Source organism: Bombus vancouverensis, chromosome 9 (assembly GCF_051014615.1).
Source record: "Bombus vancouverensis nearcticus chromosome 9, iyBomVanc1_principal, whole genome shotgun sequence".
In the NCBI taxonomy this organism is placed as follows: domain Eukaryota; kingdom Metazoa; phylum Arthropoda; class Insecta; order Hymenoptera; family Apidae; genus Bombus; species Bombus vancouverensis.
Window position 1 is genome coordinate 8,511,492 of NC_134919.1, and position 17,971 is coordinate 8,529,462.

Here is a 17,971-nt window from a genome sequence, read left to right on the forward strand (position 1 = left end):
TTTACCACTTCTTACTCCCGGCCTCTTTGAGCGGAGCTTCAGCTCGGGGCAGAAATTCTTCTAGATTTTTTTTCGTTTTCACGTATCTATTTCTCAAGCAGCCGCTGCATCCCCCTTTTATCGGGCATACAAATTATATGAGAATTTCACAAGCTTTTTAGGTATCTCTATTCACATTACGTATTTTTATATTATATATACATATTATTTTATATTATACAGTGTGTTTGTCTTTAAGTACATTTGTTTTATTTTTACGATTATGAAACGTTCTGATACAGAAATTGAGTATAGTATCCATTTCTCGAATGATATTATGTAATGATACACCAATATTATTGAACATTTAATTCGTCATTTAATTCGTCATTTAGTTCGTTTAATTGTCATTTAATACAAAATTTACTTTACCATATATAGTTACCATATATACCATATATATTTTCATATATAGTTTTGATCAATGACAGAATTAAAGTGAACGTGTGCGAACAAATACAATGCTATGTATAATCAATTATTGTAACCAAAATTGTATATTTTTATTAAAATCAAATGTTCTTTTAAAGTGAAACGAGGACTTTAATTAAACTACATAAAATATAAAACTAATAATTAATTGTTTACAACTAAGCAATTATTTGTTATTCCATATTTTATGTATAGTTTCTTATATTTTATCTAATTTCAATAAAGTTTAAGTTTATTATGTATCAAATACACGTGTGTATACATATAAAGCGTATAGAACACAATTAAATGATAAGAAATAAGTCAAGAGAAATCAGTGGATTTAAGTAAGACATATTATATTCATTCGTTTCGAAGAATACAAGTGCCGTTTTTACGCATAAAATGACATCATCCCATCACATGGTTCCCACCTCGAAATTGCCCTACAACGATATTGCATGGCACCTTGGCCAATATTGCTGTTCATTTTTCATGGTTTTCCTTCATGAAAGGCATTGCTCCCTTTCTCATTTTGCTGATTTGTGCGCAATGAGTTTTTTAAAATACGGATGAGATTTTCCACACAATGGGTTTTTCAAAATACAAACAGCAAAGTAATCGCCTGCTTTAGAAAATTATTCTCTTATTTACCATGAAATTATATTGTTTTTATCGTTTATACATATATAATACAATGACGTAAAGAAGTTAAGACAAATAGATCTTTATTTAGAGCCATACATATAAAGTATTTTCACAAATTTATAGATAATAATTGATAATAAAAACTGCAAGTAAAAATAATTATATAATCTTTTTAAAAGTAATTAAATATGTATCGTTTTTCCAACTTGTTTCTGAGTCTATTTTCTAACATGATCTTTTGTCTACTATTTTTTTTTTTTGTATTTTTTTCTTTCTAATAGATTATGTTCATTGAAATAAACACTAAAAGACTTAATCATTAGATTACAATAAAACAGAGACAACAGCTAATCCAAGGATCCAGTAGGCAGAATTGTCGGTAGGATGCGTTAGTTTTCGATTACAGGATACTAACACACTTGATATACCGTGCCAAAATTTGCATGGAGCAATATTATTTTACCCTCGAAACCGCTAACTGGCTCATCGACGTGCAAATGTGGTCACAAACGGTCGAGGTTCAGCTGGTCGTAATACCTTTTAACGTTCACTGGAATTAAGATAATTTATACCTTTAATGCTACCTAGGTTTACTTCGAAAACCGCGACAGAGATTACTCACTTATTTCAACTCTGTTTTAGACCAATTGATTTATTTTATATATCTTCTTAAGTAATTACAGTATATTTTCATGACCTAATTTAATTTTAGTTTGGTTACTATAACAGAAGTTGCACTATTGTGCCATTTCTGCACTTGTGTTTTAAGCTATCGAAATATATTTTATTTTATAGAGTAAATTTGACATTACGAATGTTAAATACTTTCAAGATTACGTAATTCTTTTGAAAAAATACTTTTTAAAAATTTAATAGAGAAAATATATGTATTTATAATATTGTATTTCCTACTATTTGTTAACATATTTTATCAACTTTTGCACGTAATTCTAACATTGAATATGTTGTCTATCTCGTTTCATTATTTTATCTATAACTCTCTAATCTTCATTCTTTAATATTGTATACTCTGTTCCTTTCACAATATGTTTTATATTCCTATGACCTGAAAGTTTCAATGCGTTATGTATATCAGATAAGATATTAAAACGGAGAATAAACTTTATTAAAAAGATTGCATGCTCATTGAATTTAATTTCTCTGCGAACATTCTATATAAATTTATCACTATGAATTGAACGAAAAATATTATTATGGTATTTACTGAGTAAGCCTTTAAATTTTGGGAAACCCGTTGACATACTTCTCCAGCAATTACTCCAACTACGTTTCGTTTTGAATATTCTCGTTCAACTACAGCAGACTAGTGTTGGAGTTTTCGTAAACTCGACTTCTAAAGAAATTGCATAAGCAAAAGTCAAGTGGAGCAAAATGGAGATCTTTAGAAGAGCGAGCAATGTCACCATGTCTTAAAATTAATCTTCCGAATCTAAAGTGCCGCAATGTCATTAAAATTGTCAAAGAAACAATCATAATTCAATTAATTTACATTATCGTGCAATTCAACATTTATAGTAATCGCGAATTATTGTACACGTATAAATTCTTTGAAATAAAATAAAGTAAAATAAAAAAATTGAAATAAAAATTTTTCATACAGATTTTGTATTGCATGAGAAATTTTGAAATCGTAGAATAGTATTTCTTTTGTCTCCTTTCTGTCTTAAAAATATTAATCTTACTGATACATTTGTCGAAATGAAAATAAATCTTGTTACTGCTGATGATAAAATCGTTAAATCGCAGCAGTATAGTATAATTCAGATACAATTTATTGCAAATTTTCATACCTGTAAAATAAATACCTACCGTAAATAAAATTCCCAATTAAAAATCATAAAGGCTATATAAATAATAACTCGTTTATATACTATATTATACAACTGCGCAAGAATTATTGGTTTTTCTCGATATGTAAACATGTTGCTTCCAAGTACGATTAAATTTTTCGCAACTCTTTCACTAAACAAATTTCATACCCTTTGAAACGTATAAATATTTATTATTCCCCGAAATATATTGCGTTTCTAGAACTTTCAATCCTTCGCCCGTATTTATTTTGTGCTTCGTATTCTGTTTAATTCAGGGAACAAATTACTATAATGGAGGAGTTAGAAAAATGAAATTTATTTCAGAAACGGAAAGAGATTTTTTTTCTAATTTAGTAAAAGAATTGCTGAAGATTTCTTTTTCAACGTAATTAAATGAAATTGCTGTTCATTGTTTCTCTGTTTTCGAACTAGAAAAATTCCTTCAGAACAGACGTGTTTCCCTGACGAGCGAGCAGTCTCTAATTAATGAATGCCCGATGGGATAACATAATTAACGACGTTAACGTCATTGGGAATACCATCAAAATTGACGGCACGAAATTTCCTACTTTTAATAACAAACAAACGAACGACGAATAAACATCTCGATGGACAGTATAAACATTTCAATAATCAGAAACAAATCTGGCACAAGGGTTATTCATGAAACAAAAATACGTATAAAGTAATATAACAGAGCTTGAAGTTTTTTACGTGGTATCTTGGGAAATTTCGTTCTGAATGATTGGCACTGCAGCTACGAAAGTGGTTCTCCTGAGAATATGTATGCTGAAAAAATTATTTTTGGAAGAAATTATTTTAAAACAAGATTTATTCACTGAACCAGTTTGTTGTTTATGTCAGTCCATGATCACACTTGATTATAGTTACACAGTCATTTAAAGTTCCTGATGAGAGGTTTTGTTCGTTTCGTTTGTCGACAGAGCCTGAGTGAAAGGACACGTCAAACGAATGAAACATTTCATCGTTTTTTCTTTGCTTTTCTTCATTACAACGTCACATTTAAATATATATACTTCGGACTCTGTTAATCTGTAAACTAATCTAATATTCGTAATTTGTACACACACAAAAATTAAAAAGAGTCTCACCAATGAAAAAGGTAGTAAAATATCCTATCCTCGATACAAGTGATTTAATAGCTGTAAAAATGGTTAATGATCAACGTTTCGATTTTTACTTATAGATAGTAATCCGAATCTCTACAAAGATGAAATTGCAGCAGTAAAGAAACAAACAGAATTCTCTACTAAAATAAATGACTTACAATTACAAATCATCGCATTTTAAACATCGAAATTAGCAAACATATATAAATTATAAAAATGAACGTGTTATCCTTCTATTTCAATAATTTACAATGAATTATTATAAGTTGTGGAAATATTTGAACTTCCATTATTCTCCCGATACTCAATAATATCTCGTGATATATCCACAGAAACACAAACAATCGTATCAGTTTGTGAATAAAATTTTCGATAAGCGCGTAAATTCCACTAGTCTCGCCTATTTCCTATCCGATATGTGGCGAATCCGGCGCTTTCGAAAATTATGGTTAAATTTGTAGCGATATCTTCACATTTTCGCGCGTTACATACGCGTAAACACGCGTGCAAGCAAGGAGGATTTACATATAGATTAGACGGATGTTCACGGCACACGGGAAATAGAAACGTGGTACGGCTATCAATGCGAGTCATGCGACGATTTTGGCTCGATTTCAAGCAAACCGGTTCCAGACGCGAATGAATTTCGTACACTCGTATTTCCTCTGTTCTCGCCAATCGCCTTGTCCACTGTTGGCTTCCTGATTTGCTTCATATAGTTGCTTGCAAAAGTATTTCAACGCATATATACCGCAACTATATTAGTTAAACTTAAAACCAATCTAAATATATATATGGAACATTATAAGATATTTATTTTCTACGTATAGTGAGCAGTCTAGACAGCCTAGCCTGTATGTAGTACAAAATTAGTATACGACATTGATAGCAATCTTTAACATCTAATAACTGTTAAACATGATTGCACTAAATATTCAAGCTAAGTGTATACTGACAGACAATGTTCCCGGCATCTGGCCAATTGTCTGTCAGTGTAGACTTAGCTTAAGGCTTATTGATGTGACGGGTAATTGACTGTTTAAATACTTTTGTGATCTCTGCAAAATATATACTTTCACTAAATATCGTGTACCTTCTATATAAATTTTTAGATTTTCTTTAAACTTTTCCAATACAATGATGATAATCTGATCTCATAAAAGTGGCCATGAAATTGTAAAATATTTCGTGTAGCAGACGTAATGTGTATTTGTTCACTTTTATAAGTATTCGAATAACTTTTTAGTTAATACAAGCTACGATACATATGTTCGACAAAATTTTCCCTAGCTCCGGACATAACGCATGAATTCGAACGCGGCAATTTCGGCATTGAACGAAACAGCTCTTCACAGACACTGGCACCTATCCAACGAATTGTACCGGTACTCTGAAAACGGTAGCATTTCACACGACATGCCGTATCGTACGTCGCGAAACAAGCTGTCTCCACGTTTGCCTCTTGGTCTTTTTTCTTCCGCTTTTCAAACCGTCCGACGTGGCTCTTCTCTCATTACATAGCTTGAAAAAGGTTCGGAGGACCATTGAACGTGTCGATGTCGAGACGTTGGGAATCGATCACGGAAGAGTCAACGACATTTCCTACTCGCTTTCGTCTCACTATTTTTCGAGAGGTTCTCGATGCTCATACGTCTTTGAGAGGAATGCCGTATAGAGGATTTTATGTTAGAAGGTTTATCGTTCCATCGTTCTGAACGAGTTGTGTCAGAGGAGATTTAACACTAGAACTACCAGTTTGAAATATGTATCTAAATGTTCTATATACATATATACATGTAGAATCTCGCTCAAAAGTAATAGGACAGTTATTATATTTGCTTCCAAAATAGTTTAATCTATATTTGATACCTTATAAGACAAAGAAAATATATATTACTAATTATATATCAACAAATGCAATTACATATAAAAGAAATGCATGTAATTTAAAATTCATAGTGTACGCTAAATACCAAAAATTGATATATCTTAGCATAAAGTTTATCGATATATGATTAACCAAAAATCCTTTTGCTTATACATTTGATTATGTAAGAATATTTATAACCAATGTTATTGTCATAATTTAATGATATTCTTGGACAAAAATAACATAGATGAGAAGGGACAACTTTAATATTTGATAAAATTACAAAAATTTCATTTTATTCAATTTAAAATACCGACAAAGGAAGACAACAAAGCGGTTAATTTTCAGCGTAATCACAATATTTCAACGTTAGATTATTTACGAATAATAATCGTGTTTGGTAACGTGAAATATCATAAATTACGTACTCGTGAGCGCTTTATACGGCATATTGTGTAAATTACGATTCAAACAATTCTGCGTTATGAATTTAACGAATGTTCTCCGTGTAAAAAATTGGATATGTTTCCAACGTACAGCCCGCAAAGTATGTAAAAGCAATTGTTGCATAAACTGCAATGTTTCGGCGGTTAGGTTGTATAACTATTTTCGTATTTCAATTATTCAGTCAGCGCAGTTTCAACTTTGTACCATTAAATGCGAAACCGCAACCTCTGCGAAATTTATTTTTAACGAATTCAGAGTTGCTTACAATATTACAACTACTTCGTATTCAACCGCTTTAACGAATCTGGTGGTTTGTTATACAAAAATTTTATCGGCTGTTTTTGTATTTACAACAAAGTTTTGTTCTCTTTTTTAGGAATGTTACGATCAAAATTGGTTCTGATAAAATTAAATAACATTAAATTAAAAAATCGAGATAAATGAGCTTGAAGTAACGAGATACGGTACCAAACTATTAAATTAGTGCACATGTAATGTTTTGTCAAATAGAATTTCTCCAAAATTATGAATATGTTTAACATAATCAAATAGAGCTGATAATTATAGATGTAATACTTCGGAGAAATTATGTTGCTAAAATTTTATTTGAACAAAAGACAATTCATCTGCAGCAACCTAATTTTTCTTTTAGAATATGAGTTATTTAAACGTTAAACTGATCAATTCGACTTTATATGAAATTTTGAAGTTCGAGCCATATAATATTTAAATTCCATGTACTAAAGTTCGAAACCTTTTTTTATTATTCCCTTTCAAGTATCAACGTTCACGCACGATCAATAAAACAAACTCATCACCCTTATCTGCTTCGCATAGGCGAAAAAAGCCTGACGGTAGACTGCAATATCCCGAAATTTTGTGAACTCGAAAAACAAAGGTATTTGTGTGTTTACGAACAGCCGTCTATTCAGAGGCTACGCAATATTGCGTCTATGATACCAAAATAGCGTGACACCAGTTGTTTTATTTCGCTCAGTTCTATAGCAACCGATATTTGACTGGTGTTTAATTTCCCCTCGTTTGATCTTCTGTTTCAGGCGCTTTTGCAAGCACATGACGTAGCGGGACATGAAGTTTATGGCGAAGAAGCGACCAGAGTTACACCGCCGCCTCTTCTTCCCTATCTAAACGGAGGCGATGATCTCGAGGGTCAAAATGGTGATTTGGACCTCGAGAATGTAACACGCGTCAGGCTGGTCCAATTCCAGAAGAACACCGATGAACCGATGGTAAAATAATAATATAATACGATAATATATTATTATACTATACTATACATTTAACTTATTAGCTCATTTCATAAATTTTGCCTTTCTTTTAACGAGAAGCTTTTGATGAAATTATGAAAGAGCATTATGAGCGAATAATTCATAGATGCAACACGTGTAATAAATAGATGACTGAATCTTTAAAATTTATATTTTTATGAATATAATTATAACAACTGGAATCTACATAGAATATTATTTTAACTACCACATATCATGCAAAGTTACTACACGTTAATTTTATTAAATAAATTTCATCAAGTGAGTAAATTTTGAATATTTTAATAACTCTAGTATAATGGAAATTTTATCAAATTTTTTAATGCTTCCCGAGCTGTATTTTTCTGCAATTTCTTTTGTTTAATATGATGGAGATAGAGACATCATTTAATGAATATTTTTTCTAATTTTATTTAATTCATCTTTTTCGGCAATCAAATTCTTTCGAGATGTAATATGAAATTATGCATGGCTTAATATTTTGAATTTGACCCTTTCATTCAAGAACCTCGTTACTTTTCTCATTAAAAGATTACATTGATATTCATGTACTTTATGCTTTGCTAGTCTTTCATGACTAGAATATATATACATTGATATACAAAAAAAGCACGATGAAAACGCACCGTTATTTATTTTGCTTGCAGGGAATTACTTTAAAAATGAACGAAGATGGGAAATGCGTGGTAGCAAGAATTATGCACGGTGGTATGATACACAGACAAGCAACTCTTCATGTGGGTGATGAGATCAGAGAAATTAATGGAATACCGGTGGCTAATCAATCTGTCAATGCCTTGCAAAAGATACTCGTGAGTACAATACGAACTATAAATCACAAACATCCATGAATTCATAACATTAAAATTAAAATTAAAATTAGTATTAAATCTATATAAATTATGTTTTATTTAGTTTCACACACATCACACATTTGAAAATTCTGTAATTTTGTTTGTTTAAGTAATTCTGCGCAGACTGAGTCGCATAATTGAAATAGACTATATCTCGCGTTTCGACAAATATCTAACAAAACGAATCACACGATAAAAATGAAATTGTGTAATGAAATCTATCTTTTTACTTTAAAAAATCAACTTACGTATTATTTTCGTAATTGCAAGTATACATTTTCTGATAGTAAATGTTCAAACATTAATATTCCTTTTATCTTATGATTTCAATATATTATTCCAACATATTATTTATATTCGTCATTTTAAAGAAATAACATTTTTAATTCATCGGCTGTCTACAACAGCTCATAATAATAAATAATAATAAAATTCACAACAATAAAATGTTGAAAAGTCGAATTCCCTTCAAAACATCTTACTCTAAATTATTAACACGCAAAATGTTCATCAAGATAGATTGATATCAAAATACAAAGTGGTACTTTTACGGAAAACTTGAAAAACCAATGTACAAGCACTTTCATAAATCAAAATCTCTCCAATGTTCAATTAGTAGATGCTTTCCGACCTAATATTCATACATCGCGTAACGTGTGACGTTCGAGTGTCAATGACCGTCATAAATTAGTGGGATTTTTAACATCATTTCCTTCTCTAGTATTGAATGGCTCTGCCACATTTCCAAACAGCTAATGCTATTTTTTCCAATAGCGATTTCCATCGTAATATCAACGACGAGAACATTTTTACTATCAAACAGGTGTAAACTATCAGCAAGATATAAAAAATAGTATACCCAAGTAAAATATTAAAAATAAGGAAAAATGTGTGATTAACATGGACCTTAAATATTATAGATCAAAAGCTATTACAACTATAATGGATTAATATTTCTTTTTAACGACGATGAAAATATACTACCATAATAGTTGTCCTCGAAAAGGAAGAGACAATTGCGAGACAATATTGATGAATCGACAACAAAACACATACAGCGAGTTATACAATCTGACCGATATCCATGAAATGTCTTGATTTTCGATCTCTTATATGACCAATAAAATCTTCCATCATTTTGATATGCACGTCAGATTTATCGTCAGTTTCGAAGACCTGACAATGAATGCAACAATAAACCGAAACGTATACGGAATGCCCTGTGATTTATATAGAACGGTATGCATAAAAATTCTGAAGATGATGTTTATATATCGCAGTATTCTCTATACCATTTAATTTAAACAAGAAATAAGCTATCAAAAGAATATTCGTACAAATTTTGTGAAAAACTGAATTCATAAAAAGAAGCATTTTTTTACACAATGCAATCTTTTAGAGTTTTCGTCAAACCACGGATACAACCTACTTCAATTATGTGACGTACTTAAACACGTGTACGGTGTGTCTAAATGCGCTGTAACATAAACGACCTATCCACGAAATTATTACTTTAACAATTCCGCTTTCTGTTACAGCGAGAAGCACGAGGTTCGGTGACCTTCAAAATCGTGCCGTCTTATAGGAGCGCACCACCCCCCTGTGAGGTACAAGTAAGCCCTAAAACCCAAATCCAAAACCAATCCCAGAGCCCAAGTACAGTAAATAAACCCGTGGCCGCGGCAGTGTCGACGAGTACCGGCTCGGCCACTGCCGCGAGCAAATCCGGAAAATCAGTGAAAACCTCCTCGACCACCAATAGCAAGGAGAAAAATAAATCTAAGTCTTCTAAAAACAAAAGCGGTTCCTCGTCAACCGATAGCACGCCTAAACGACGGCTCAACCCATTATCGGCTCTCAGATCGCGAAAATCCTAAACATGAAGAGTCTTCGATAAGTTGATCCGGTATATTCTTATAGTTTTATTAGCGCCAGTTCAACTAGAAATAGTTTCCAGTTCGATTTCGTTCAATTGGTCTTCTCTAACGATCAATCTGGCTTTCGATTACAATCGCTTGGAAAATATCAAAGTATTTTCTTATAACGCGTAAGTAGGTTAAATAACGATATTTAAGATATTAATAGGTAATTAATATATTGACAGTGAAATTGATATTCGTTAAATTTGTATTCTTAGATTCTTTGATGGTGAGTGAAGGATTGTTAGTCTAGTTCTGTCATTCATGTTGCTGTTTCTTATGTGAATATTGTTGCTATGTTCCTTGGGCTTTCATGTATTAGCTCTTTCACGTTAAATTATGTTTCTGAAATATCGCAAAATTCTGAAATCTAACGTTTCACTTTATTCAAAGTGATATTATTCGAAATATGAACCATCAAATTTAATAAACTTTAATTATTGTGAAACAAAATTATGATTTTTATGATTGTACTAATGAATACCGTAATAGTACATAGAACTAGTTCTTTTTGGGTAAAACACATGAATGGATCCTCCAGTCTTTATATATTTGTTGAAAGATTTCATTTACTTGTAAAATTAGATAGTTCATGTACAACTAATATTTCAATTTTAAGATAATATAGATAATGTTGTATAGTTTGTTTTTGTGTCTGTATATCTATTAAAAAATTATTTTATTTACTTTAGATTTGATTATATTGAGAAACAGTTCTATCAATATAATCGTACGTTAAAGAAGTTAAAGGCGAGTGAGATTTATAGGTTTTTCATTAACGAATTGTTTCGATAAGCGTTTATTACCGGTCTACATGAAACAATGCTCATAAAACAAGCGTAATTGTGAATAGCTATATAACGTCACTAATTACCAAATATAAAAGTTCAAATAAATCAATTGTCAGATTATGTAAAATTGCCGTAGGTATGTTGAAATGTCCAAGGAATATTAAAAATCAAATTATTGAAGCGTACTTCGGTTTTACACTTTTGTTACGTATTCACAAAAAATTCTATAGTTCTTTCATTTGTTAAAGAAAGATTATATCGTCATTACGTGATGCAGTGCCAACCAGTTCTTGTCATTTAATATTTTGAATATTTGTCTTGCTATCTTCATTAACGTTGAACGTTAGTCATATGTAGAGTACTTTAGTTTAGTTGATTACATATTTCGGGAACACGGCATACATATAACTTAATTAAAAAATTTAAAGTTGATATGAACTCATGTTTTCACCTACATATTTTCGACTTACTACCTAATATTAATTTTATGTCTGCTAACAATACGAAAATTAAATCGTAGATATAGTTCACAGCCTGCGATAATTAAACACATTTAAAAGACAGGTATACGTAGTTTCTATAGGTATCTACACTTGTCGCTTTATAAACTATGTTACTGTTTCATCTCGTGTCACTGTGATCATAGAAATTAATTGTCTGATATTTAGTTATACAGTTTGATAGCCTGCAGTTCACCTATATAGGGTGACGTTAAATAAGAGGATGCGATATAACTTGAAATTAAATAAGGAATTCCATCTTAAAGCACGGCTGAAGATAATTTTGAGAAGTTCATTACTGAGAGCGCTCGAATTTGGTACAAATTATTTCTAGTCAATTTGTATTCTTTTTTTTTATTCGCCCTAAGTTTATTCATAATACGTATTTCTACAAACGCAAGATTTGTATTTTACAATGTTTTAATATTATATAAAAACGAATAATATTGGTGGATATTTTAATTACATTATGATTAAAAATTATCTAGTTACTTTCAGTGCCATTTAAAAGAATAATTTTCGTAAATGTTTTAATATTATTTAAAACCTTCTAATCACTATTTATCGCTAAAGCGAACAGCTGAAGTTTCCTTTTTGTATTTAGTCTCGTATCACGCGTTTAATTTTCTGTAGAAGATTGAGCATGATTTGAATAGAATTACAATGGAACTTGGGAAGTTCCTCCGGTAGTCGCTAGTTTATACATAGTTACACACCAAGTTTCACGAAAGGATAAACGCGGAAAGAGGCGATTCGTATAGTGGATTACGGTGTACCTTGTGTACTCGCATCCGTCGTGTTTTGATTCCACGTGGAATACATCTGGTGTTACGCAGTTAAACAACTAGAGAGCTTCTGCGAAGCGTTAAAGCTGTGAGCATTAACTTTGCGTTCTGAATTGAAATTCTGATTGCAATTTCACTTCTTGAAATCATTGCGTTTAATTTTATGCGTTTCAAACGTAAATTGGGCACTTTATCGTGAAATAAATATTGATCGCATAATAGTAATCACAAAATAAAAATATAGCCCATCGATGCTTATCAGCTAATAGTATTGCATATTTCTATAAGAAAGATATTGAAATTAATTCGAGTGTTTTTTGAAACACATGTACCAAAGATTATGAACATTGATATTAACTTAGAATTTGAGATAGTTTTCTATAGTTTATGTCAGTATTTAAGCTACTAAAAAAATAAATAAATAAATAAATGAGATTATTTAAGAGATTAAAATTTAAAAAGTAGCTTAAGGAATTTTTATTTACATTTTGCAAGATCTGATTAATTATACAATTTTAATTATACGTCGTTACAAACATTTCTTCCATTATTTCACTAAATTATATTTTAAATTGTTTACACACATTCTTTATGCGACATTACATATTTTCATTTTGTTGTCAAAGTTAAGGAGCAAATTTATTCAGAATGATTAAACTGATAAACATGTCTCTACTTTACATATAAATTGACGTAATTAAGTATGAGTTATTGAAAACGATATTTTCTTTTTAATTAGGGCGATTTTTACGTATATTCTGATATCGCGTGTTGTATACAACATGTTAGGAATTAAAGTGTAGGTTACGTTGAATAATGGTATCTACATAATAGTTTACGTGAATATCTAGTTGCTTAATAAACCTAGATTCTACGAAAAGTGAATCGATTAGGAAAACATAATTTATTTGTAGATGTAGCGATGTAACTGCAAAATATTTCTCAATATATGGAAAGTATTAAAATGTAGAATCGCAGTTCTCGAAAGTAAGAAAGGGGGTTCATATATATATGTGTGAATATATAACTTCTAATATATCTTTCATTATAAAGTTTCAATATAATCTCTATATATTCGTACCTGAACATTACAATCGGCTAATATTGTTCTTCGATTTAAACAAAATTTATATATATATATATGACATTTCTTTTTATTATTTTTAGAATGTTGGTATAAAGTTGTCTCTAGAGTTAGGTGAACTATCAAGTAATTTCCAATGTCATTAATGGAAATGTATTTTTCCAATCCGCACTCATTAAATTCTTTTGCTACAATATAGACATAGCAAGCATTTAAGATAAGCAAACCGACTCGTTTTTCTAAAAATGTTCGCAAGCAGGGTAAAATAGCTTTTTAATGATATTTGAAAATAAAGTCAATCCTTTCTAAAAAATATTCGTCCGTCCAATAGTTTTGATAATGACTTAATATCTAGTTCGCATTAGAATATGGAAACTATAGTATTACATAACGTTTGTATCATAATTTTGCCTACTTTGTGTGAATTAATTTCTTTTCATTTTTATTTTTTTTTTTTTTAATAATAACTGTATTATACTAACAAATGATCGATGCATTAGTTGACTGTGAGATAAGTTAATTGGAAATTACTTATGGTTTCGCCTAATATTTTCGTTGACGTTAGAAATCCATAGACATTAACGCTCTATACTTAAGTAAAATTCAGAGAGTAGAACAATAAATGTGAATTTCATGAACCAATAGGCATTAAGAAATGATAGAATTTCATCGAATTTCAATGTACTGGAAATTGAATTGCTAAAAGAATCGAAACTGGGTCAAATGTGGAGGTTTAATGCAAAAGATTGCTGTTCAATTTTGATATCTCCGAAGTTTTTTACGTGCAAATTATTAAATGTAGTTATCTGAAATGATATCTGATACTTTTGCGAATTCTTTGTAATATATAACATTACTATCTAAAATGAGATATATCGTAATTATATTAAAATTAATTATGATCTATTTTCTCCTTTTAATTAAACGATATATTACATTATCAGACAATTCATATTTTAACAAATGTTCTAAAAACAATGGTTTTATTAAAATTTTATACCTAGATGAAAATACATTTTTTCATTAATTTTTTCTTTAATTAATTTCCAAACTAATTTTTATGAAATTGTATGTTCGAAACTAATGAAATATATGGATTTTGTCTTCAATAAACCGAAAAAGTACGAGAATAATCTCATATTAGGAAATTACGTTTATAAAATCAATATATATACATATAGTAACTCTACTTCACACGTACAGAGTGAAATTAATGTTAAAATGAGGTATCTAATACGGAGTACGAGATAACGTTATAAATTCATTATGAACGGTGCGCGGGAAGCAGCAAGCATAATGCAGATTTTTTTAATGAAGCTAACTAGGATTTAATTGAGCCATTTCTTCTCCCTCTACAAATGAGGTTTTCAGTCATCTGCTAACGAACTATGAAAAGAACGGGCTTGAATAGGTACAATGTTCTTTCTATACCAACTGTCGCTTCCACTAGAAAATAACGTAATTTTCGTCCACCATTGCAAATGTACTTGTCCAAACTAAATTCACTTTGACGTGTGAGCGTAAACTGAATGAATTATTCAATGAAACTGCTAAACGGAGGTTTTCACTGATTTCCTTAAAGGAATACAGATACACACACATAAACATATACACTTATTGCATTGTCTACTTTCAAAATATTATTTAAACACAAAAAACACTTAAATCCATTACACATTCGATCAATTTTTTATAGCGAGCTTGATTTACCGTTTCACATATCGGAGAGAGAAATTTTAATTTAAAATGATCATAATACCTATTCACATTATCAAATAATATTAATTTATCACGTTTCGCAAATTGTTTGGTATGCTTCGTTCGATAATTCCAGTTCCAGTTTCTTTCTCTATATGTGAACCGTAAAATGTACGAAAACAAGAAATATTCACTTTTCAGCTTAATATAGATAGATGTTATTTCAGTACCCAATGACCTCTCATCAACAGAGATTCAAACTTTTATCGTTGAATAATTTGTTTTCTCACGTGATTTATCTTTGTGATGATTAGGTTTAACGCAAAGTGAAACATACTTTGCTACTACGAATTTCCCACGCTGCTTTCGATTAATCACGTCGTGATTATCGATCTGCAAAATTACGCGTTATCTATGCTATTCAGCTATATTTGAATAGCACACACATGCAAAATCGTGAATTTATCAGTTGGTTGAATAGTATTTCGCGAAATTAGAAGGAATGTTTCTCGCAAACATGAAATGCCATTCGATTTCAGCTTACATGTGATTTTTTAATTAAAACGTTTGATTACTACGTTCATCCTTGTTTTGCGTAATTAGAAATTAGAGATATATAATTCGATATACATATAGTATACATATTATAGCGCAGGATTTTGAACATACATATATACACATACACATAAACACGAATATTTTCCCTTCCTTTTTCTGCTTCAAATATACATATACTTACGTATGTATGTATACAATATTTATACATTTGTTATTTAACTGCTTCATTTCAAATAGAGTACGGAGGAAAGTAATTTTGCGATGAAAAAATATGTAAGGGAAAGACGAACTTTCCTCTTCTCTTAAAAGTTTGACTATAACTCAATGTCGATTCTGGGTAGATGGATATTTATTATACGTCACAGTGCAGACAATATTAATTGTTAACTAGTCTGAGTGAGTGTTGAAGTATTAAATATACAAAGCATATGATTACATACTTTTTAAATATTTCTGATCGTTTATAATAATTATTTAGTCCTTGTATATATTTGTTTTAAAATGCATTGTAATGCTTGTTTCGACTATAAATTTTTTCGAGCCTAATACAAACAATTTACGAGGTAATTATACCACACAATCACATTCAGAAATGAACGTGAAACTATGACCCTGAAATTTTATATTATTTTTTAATGCAGAGTTTGTTTTCCACGTATAGAGACGATATAATTAAAATTTCTGGGAAATGTTGAAAAATATGAGCTTAATAGAAGTAATACCCAGCATCGCATAACATACGTTATCTCGCAAGTTATTCTACGCTAAATCTCATATTCAAACATCTCACGGTTTTCTTAGTTTCGTTTCAAATTTGTAACATTTATCGGTAATTTCGAAAACGTAATTTATACAAAGAAATTTTGTTAATTATTGTGCGAACAATTAATTGCATTTAGCATAAATATAGGACGACTTAAATTATTCAGAATTTTTGATAAAAATTTAGGTTCATAATTATTAATAAATATTACATTTATTTATCTATATAAATTGAATTGACACAAAATGAGAGAGCTGAGACTTATTACTATTAATCTTTATTTCTTTATATCTACCAGATTTGTTAAATTTTACTGCTCGTAATAATGATCTATCTCTCATTTTCATTTCATTAACAATATTACTTTATTATTAAAAATTTTAAATAAACTTAAGATTCAAATTTCATAAGAACTACATTTCTACAAGTTGTCGGCAAATGCTGCAATCTTGAAAAACACCAAGAAAACTATGGCACCAAATAAACCGATGATTTATCGTAGAATAACTGCGCAAACAGGGGGCGACGTGATTCATCGTATACGTATACAAAGGGTGATTTTCCTGAAAATAAGTGGAAAGTGTATGAAACTTTTTATTTACGTGAAACTTCCTTTTTAAAAAAATTGACTTTTGTTGGATCATTTTTATCAATTTTCTCCGCAAAGTATCATTATATTTCGTTCTAATAAACGAGCAATGGGTTGCATTTAACAAAGTAGTAGTCTGACACACTTTTCCAAGCTTAATGGTAGCTTTGACTAGGCAATAAATAATGCAATACGTCTTGAGGCGTCAATATTTATTGCTTACCGAACCAGTTCCATTTTTAGTACACAAAGCTGTGACAAATTACTTCTTTAAGCAACACATCCAATTCAGTCAAAATATAGCAATATTGCCTTCCTCAATTAAAATGACTTATCTACCTAAAAAAAATATTGTATTTGAAAATAAAACTAGAGCTTTATTTCCATTGCGTCATCTCTGTCCTTTTCCATTCAATTTAAAATATTTCATCATTATTTCATAGCAGCCTGTATAATATAACTTTGTTTGAAAGATTTCAAACATACAGGGAATTGCAAATATTTCAACATATTGATCATTCAGAAATCACACCGATCGACTTTGCTAATTAAAAAATGCACAAAACTGATAATATTAGAAACACAACTTTCTAAATTTATCCTAGAATTTATTATTATTTATATCATCTTATAAGAATAAATAAATTTACTTATAATAAGTAAGTTATTTGTTTCCCAAGTATCGAACATTAATCACGTGTGTATCAAAATTGAGAAATTGACAAAAAGTGAACTTTATCACTTTAGCACTTATATTTGTATAT

General features: G+C 30.1%; 1 protein-coding gene across 10 annotated transcripts in view; it reads left to right on the top strand.

Annotated features, from left to right (window-relative positions):
* The window catches only part of CASK (peripheral plasma membrane protein CASK), a 263,280-nt gene that overhangs the window by 220,104 nt on the left and 25,205 nt on the right, over positions 1-17,971 (top strand). For 6 of the 10 annotated variants that reach the window (XM_033346211.2, XM_076621760.1, XM_033346216.2 and 3 more), the window contains 3 exons: positions 7,436-7,627; positions 8,314-8,478; positions 10,059-10,133. In XM_033346211.2, the coding sequence (XP_033202102.1) occupies positions 7,436-7,627; positions 8,314-8,478; positions 10,059-10,133 (432 nt within the window). The remainder of the gene's footprint in view (positions 1-7,435; positions 7,628-8,313; positions 8,479-10,058; positions 10,134-17,971) is intronic. The other 4 variants (XM_076621758.1, XM_076621764.1, XM_076621761.1 and 1 more) reach the window with 1 other exon arrangement.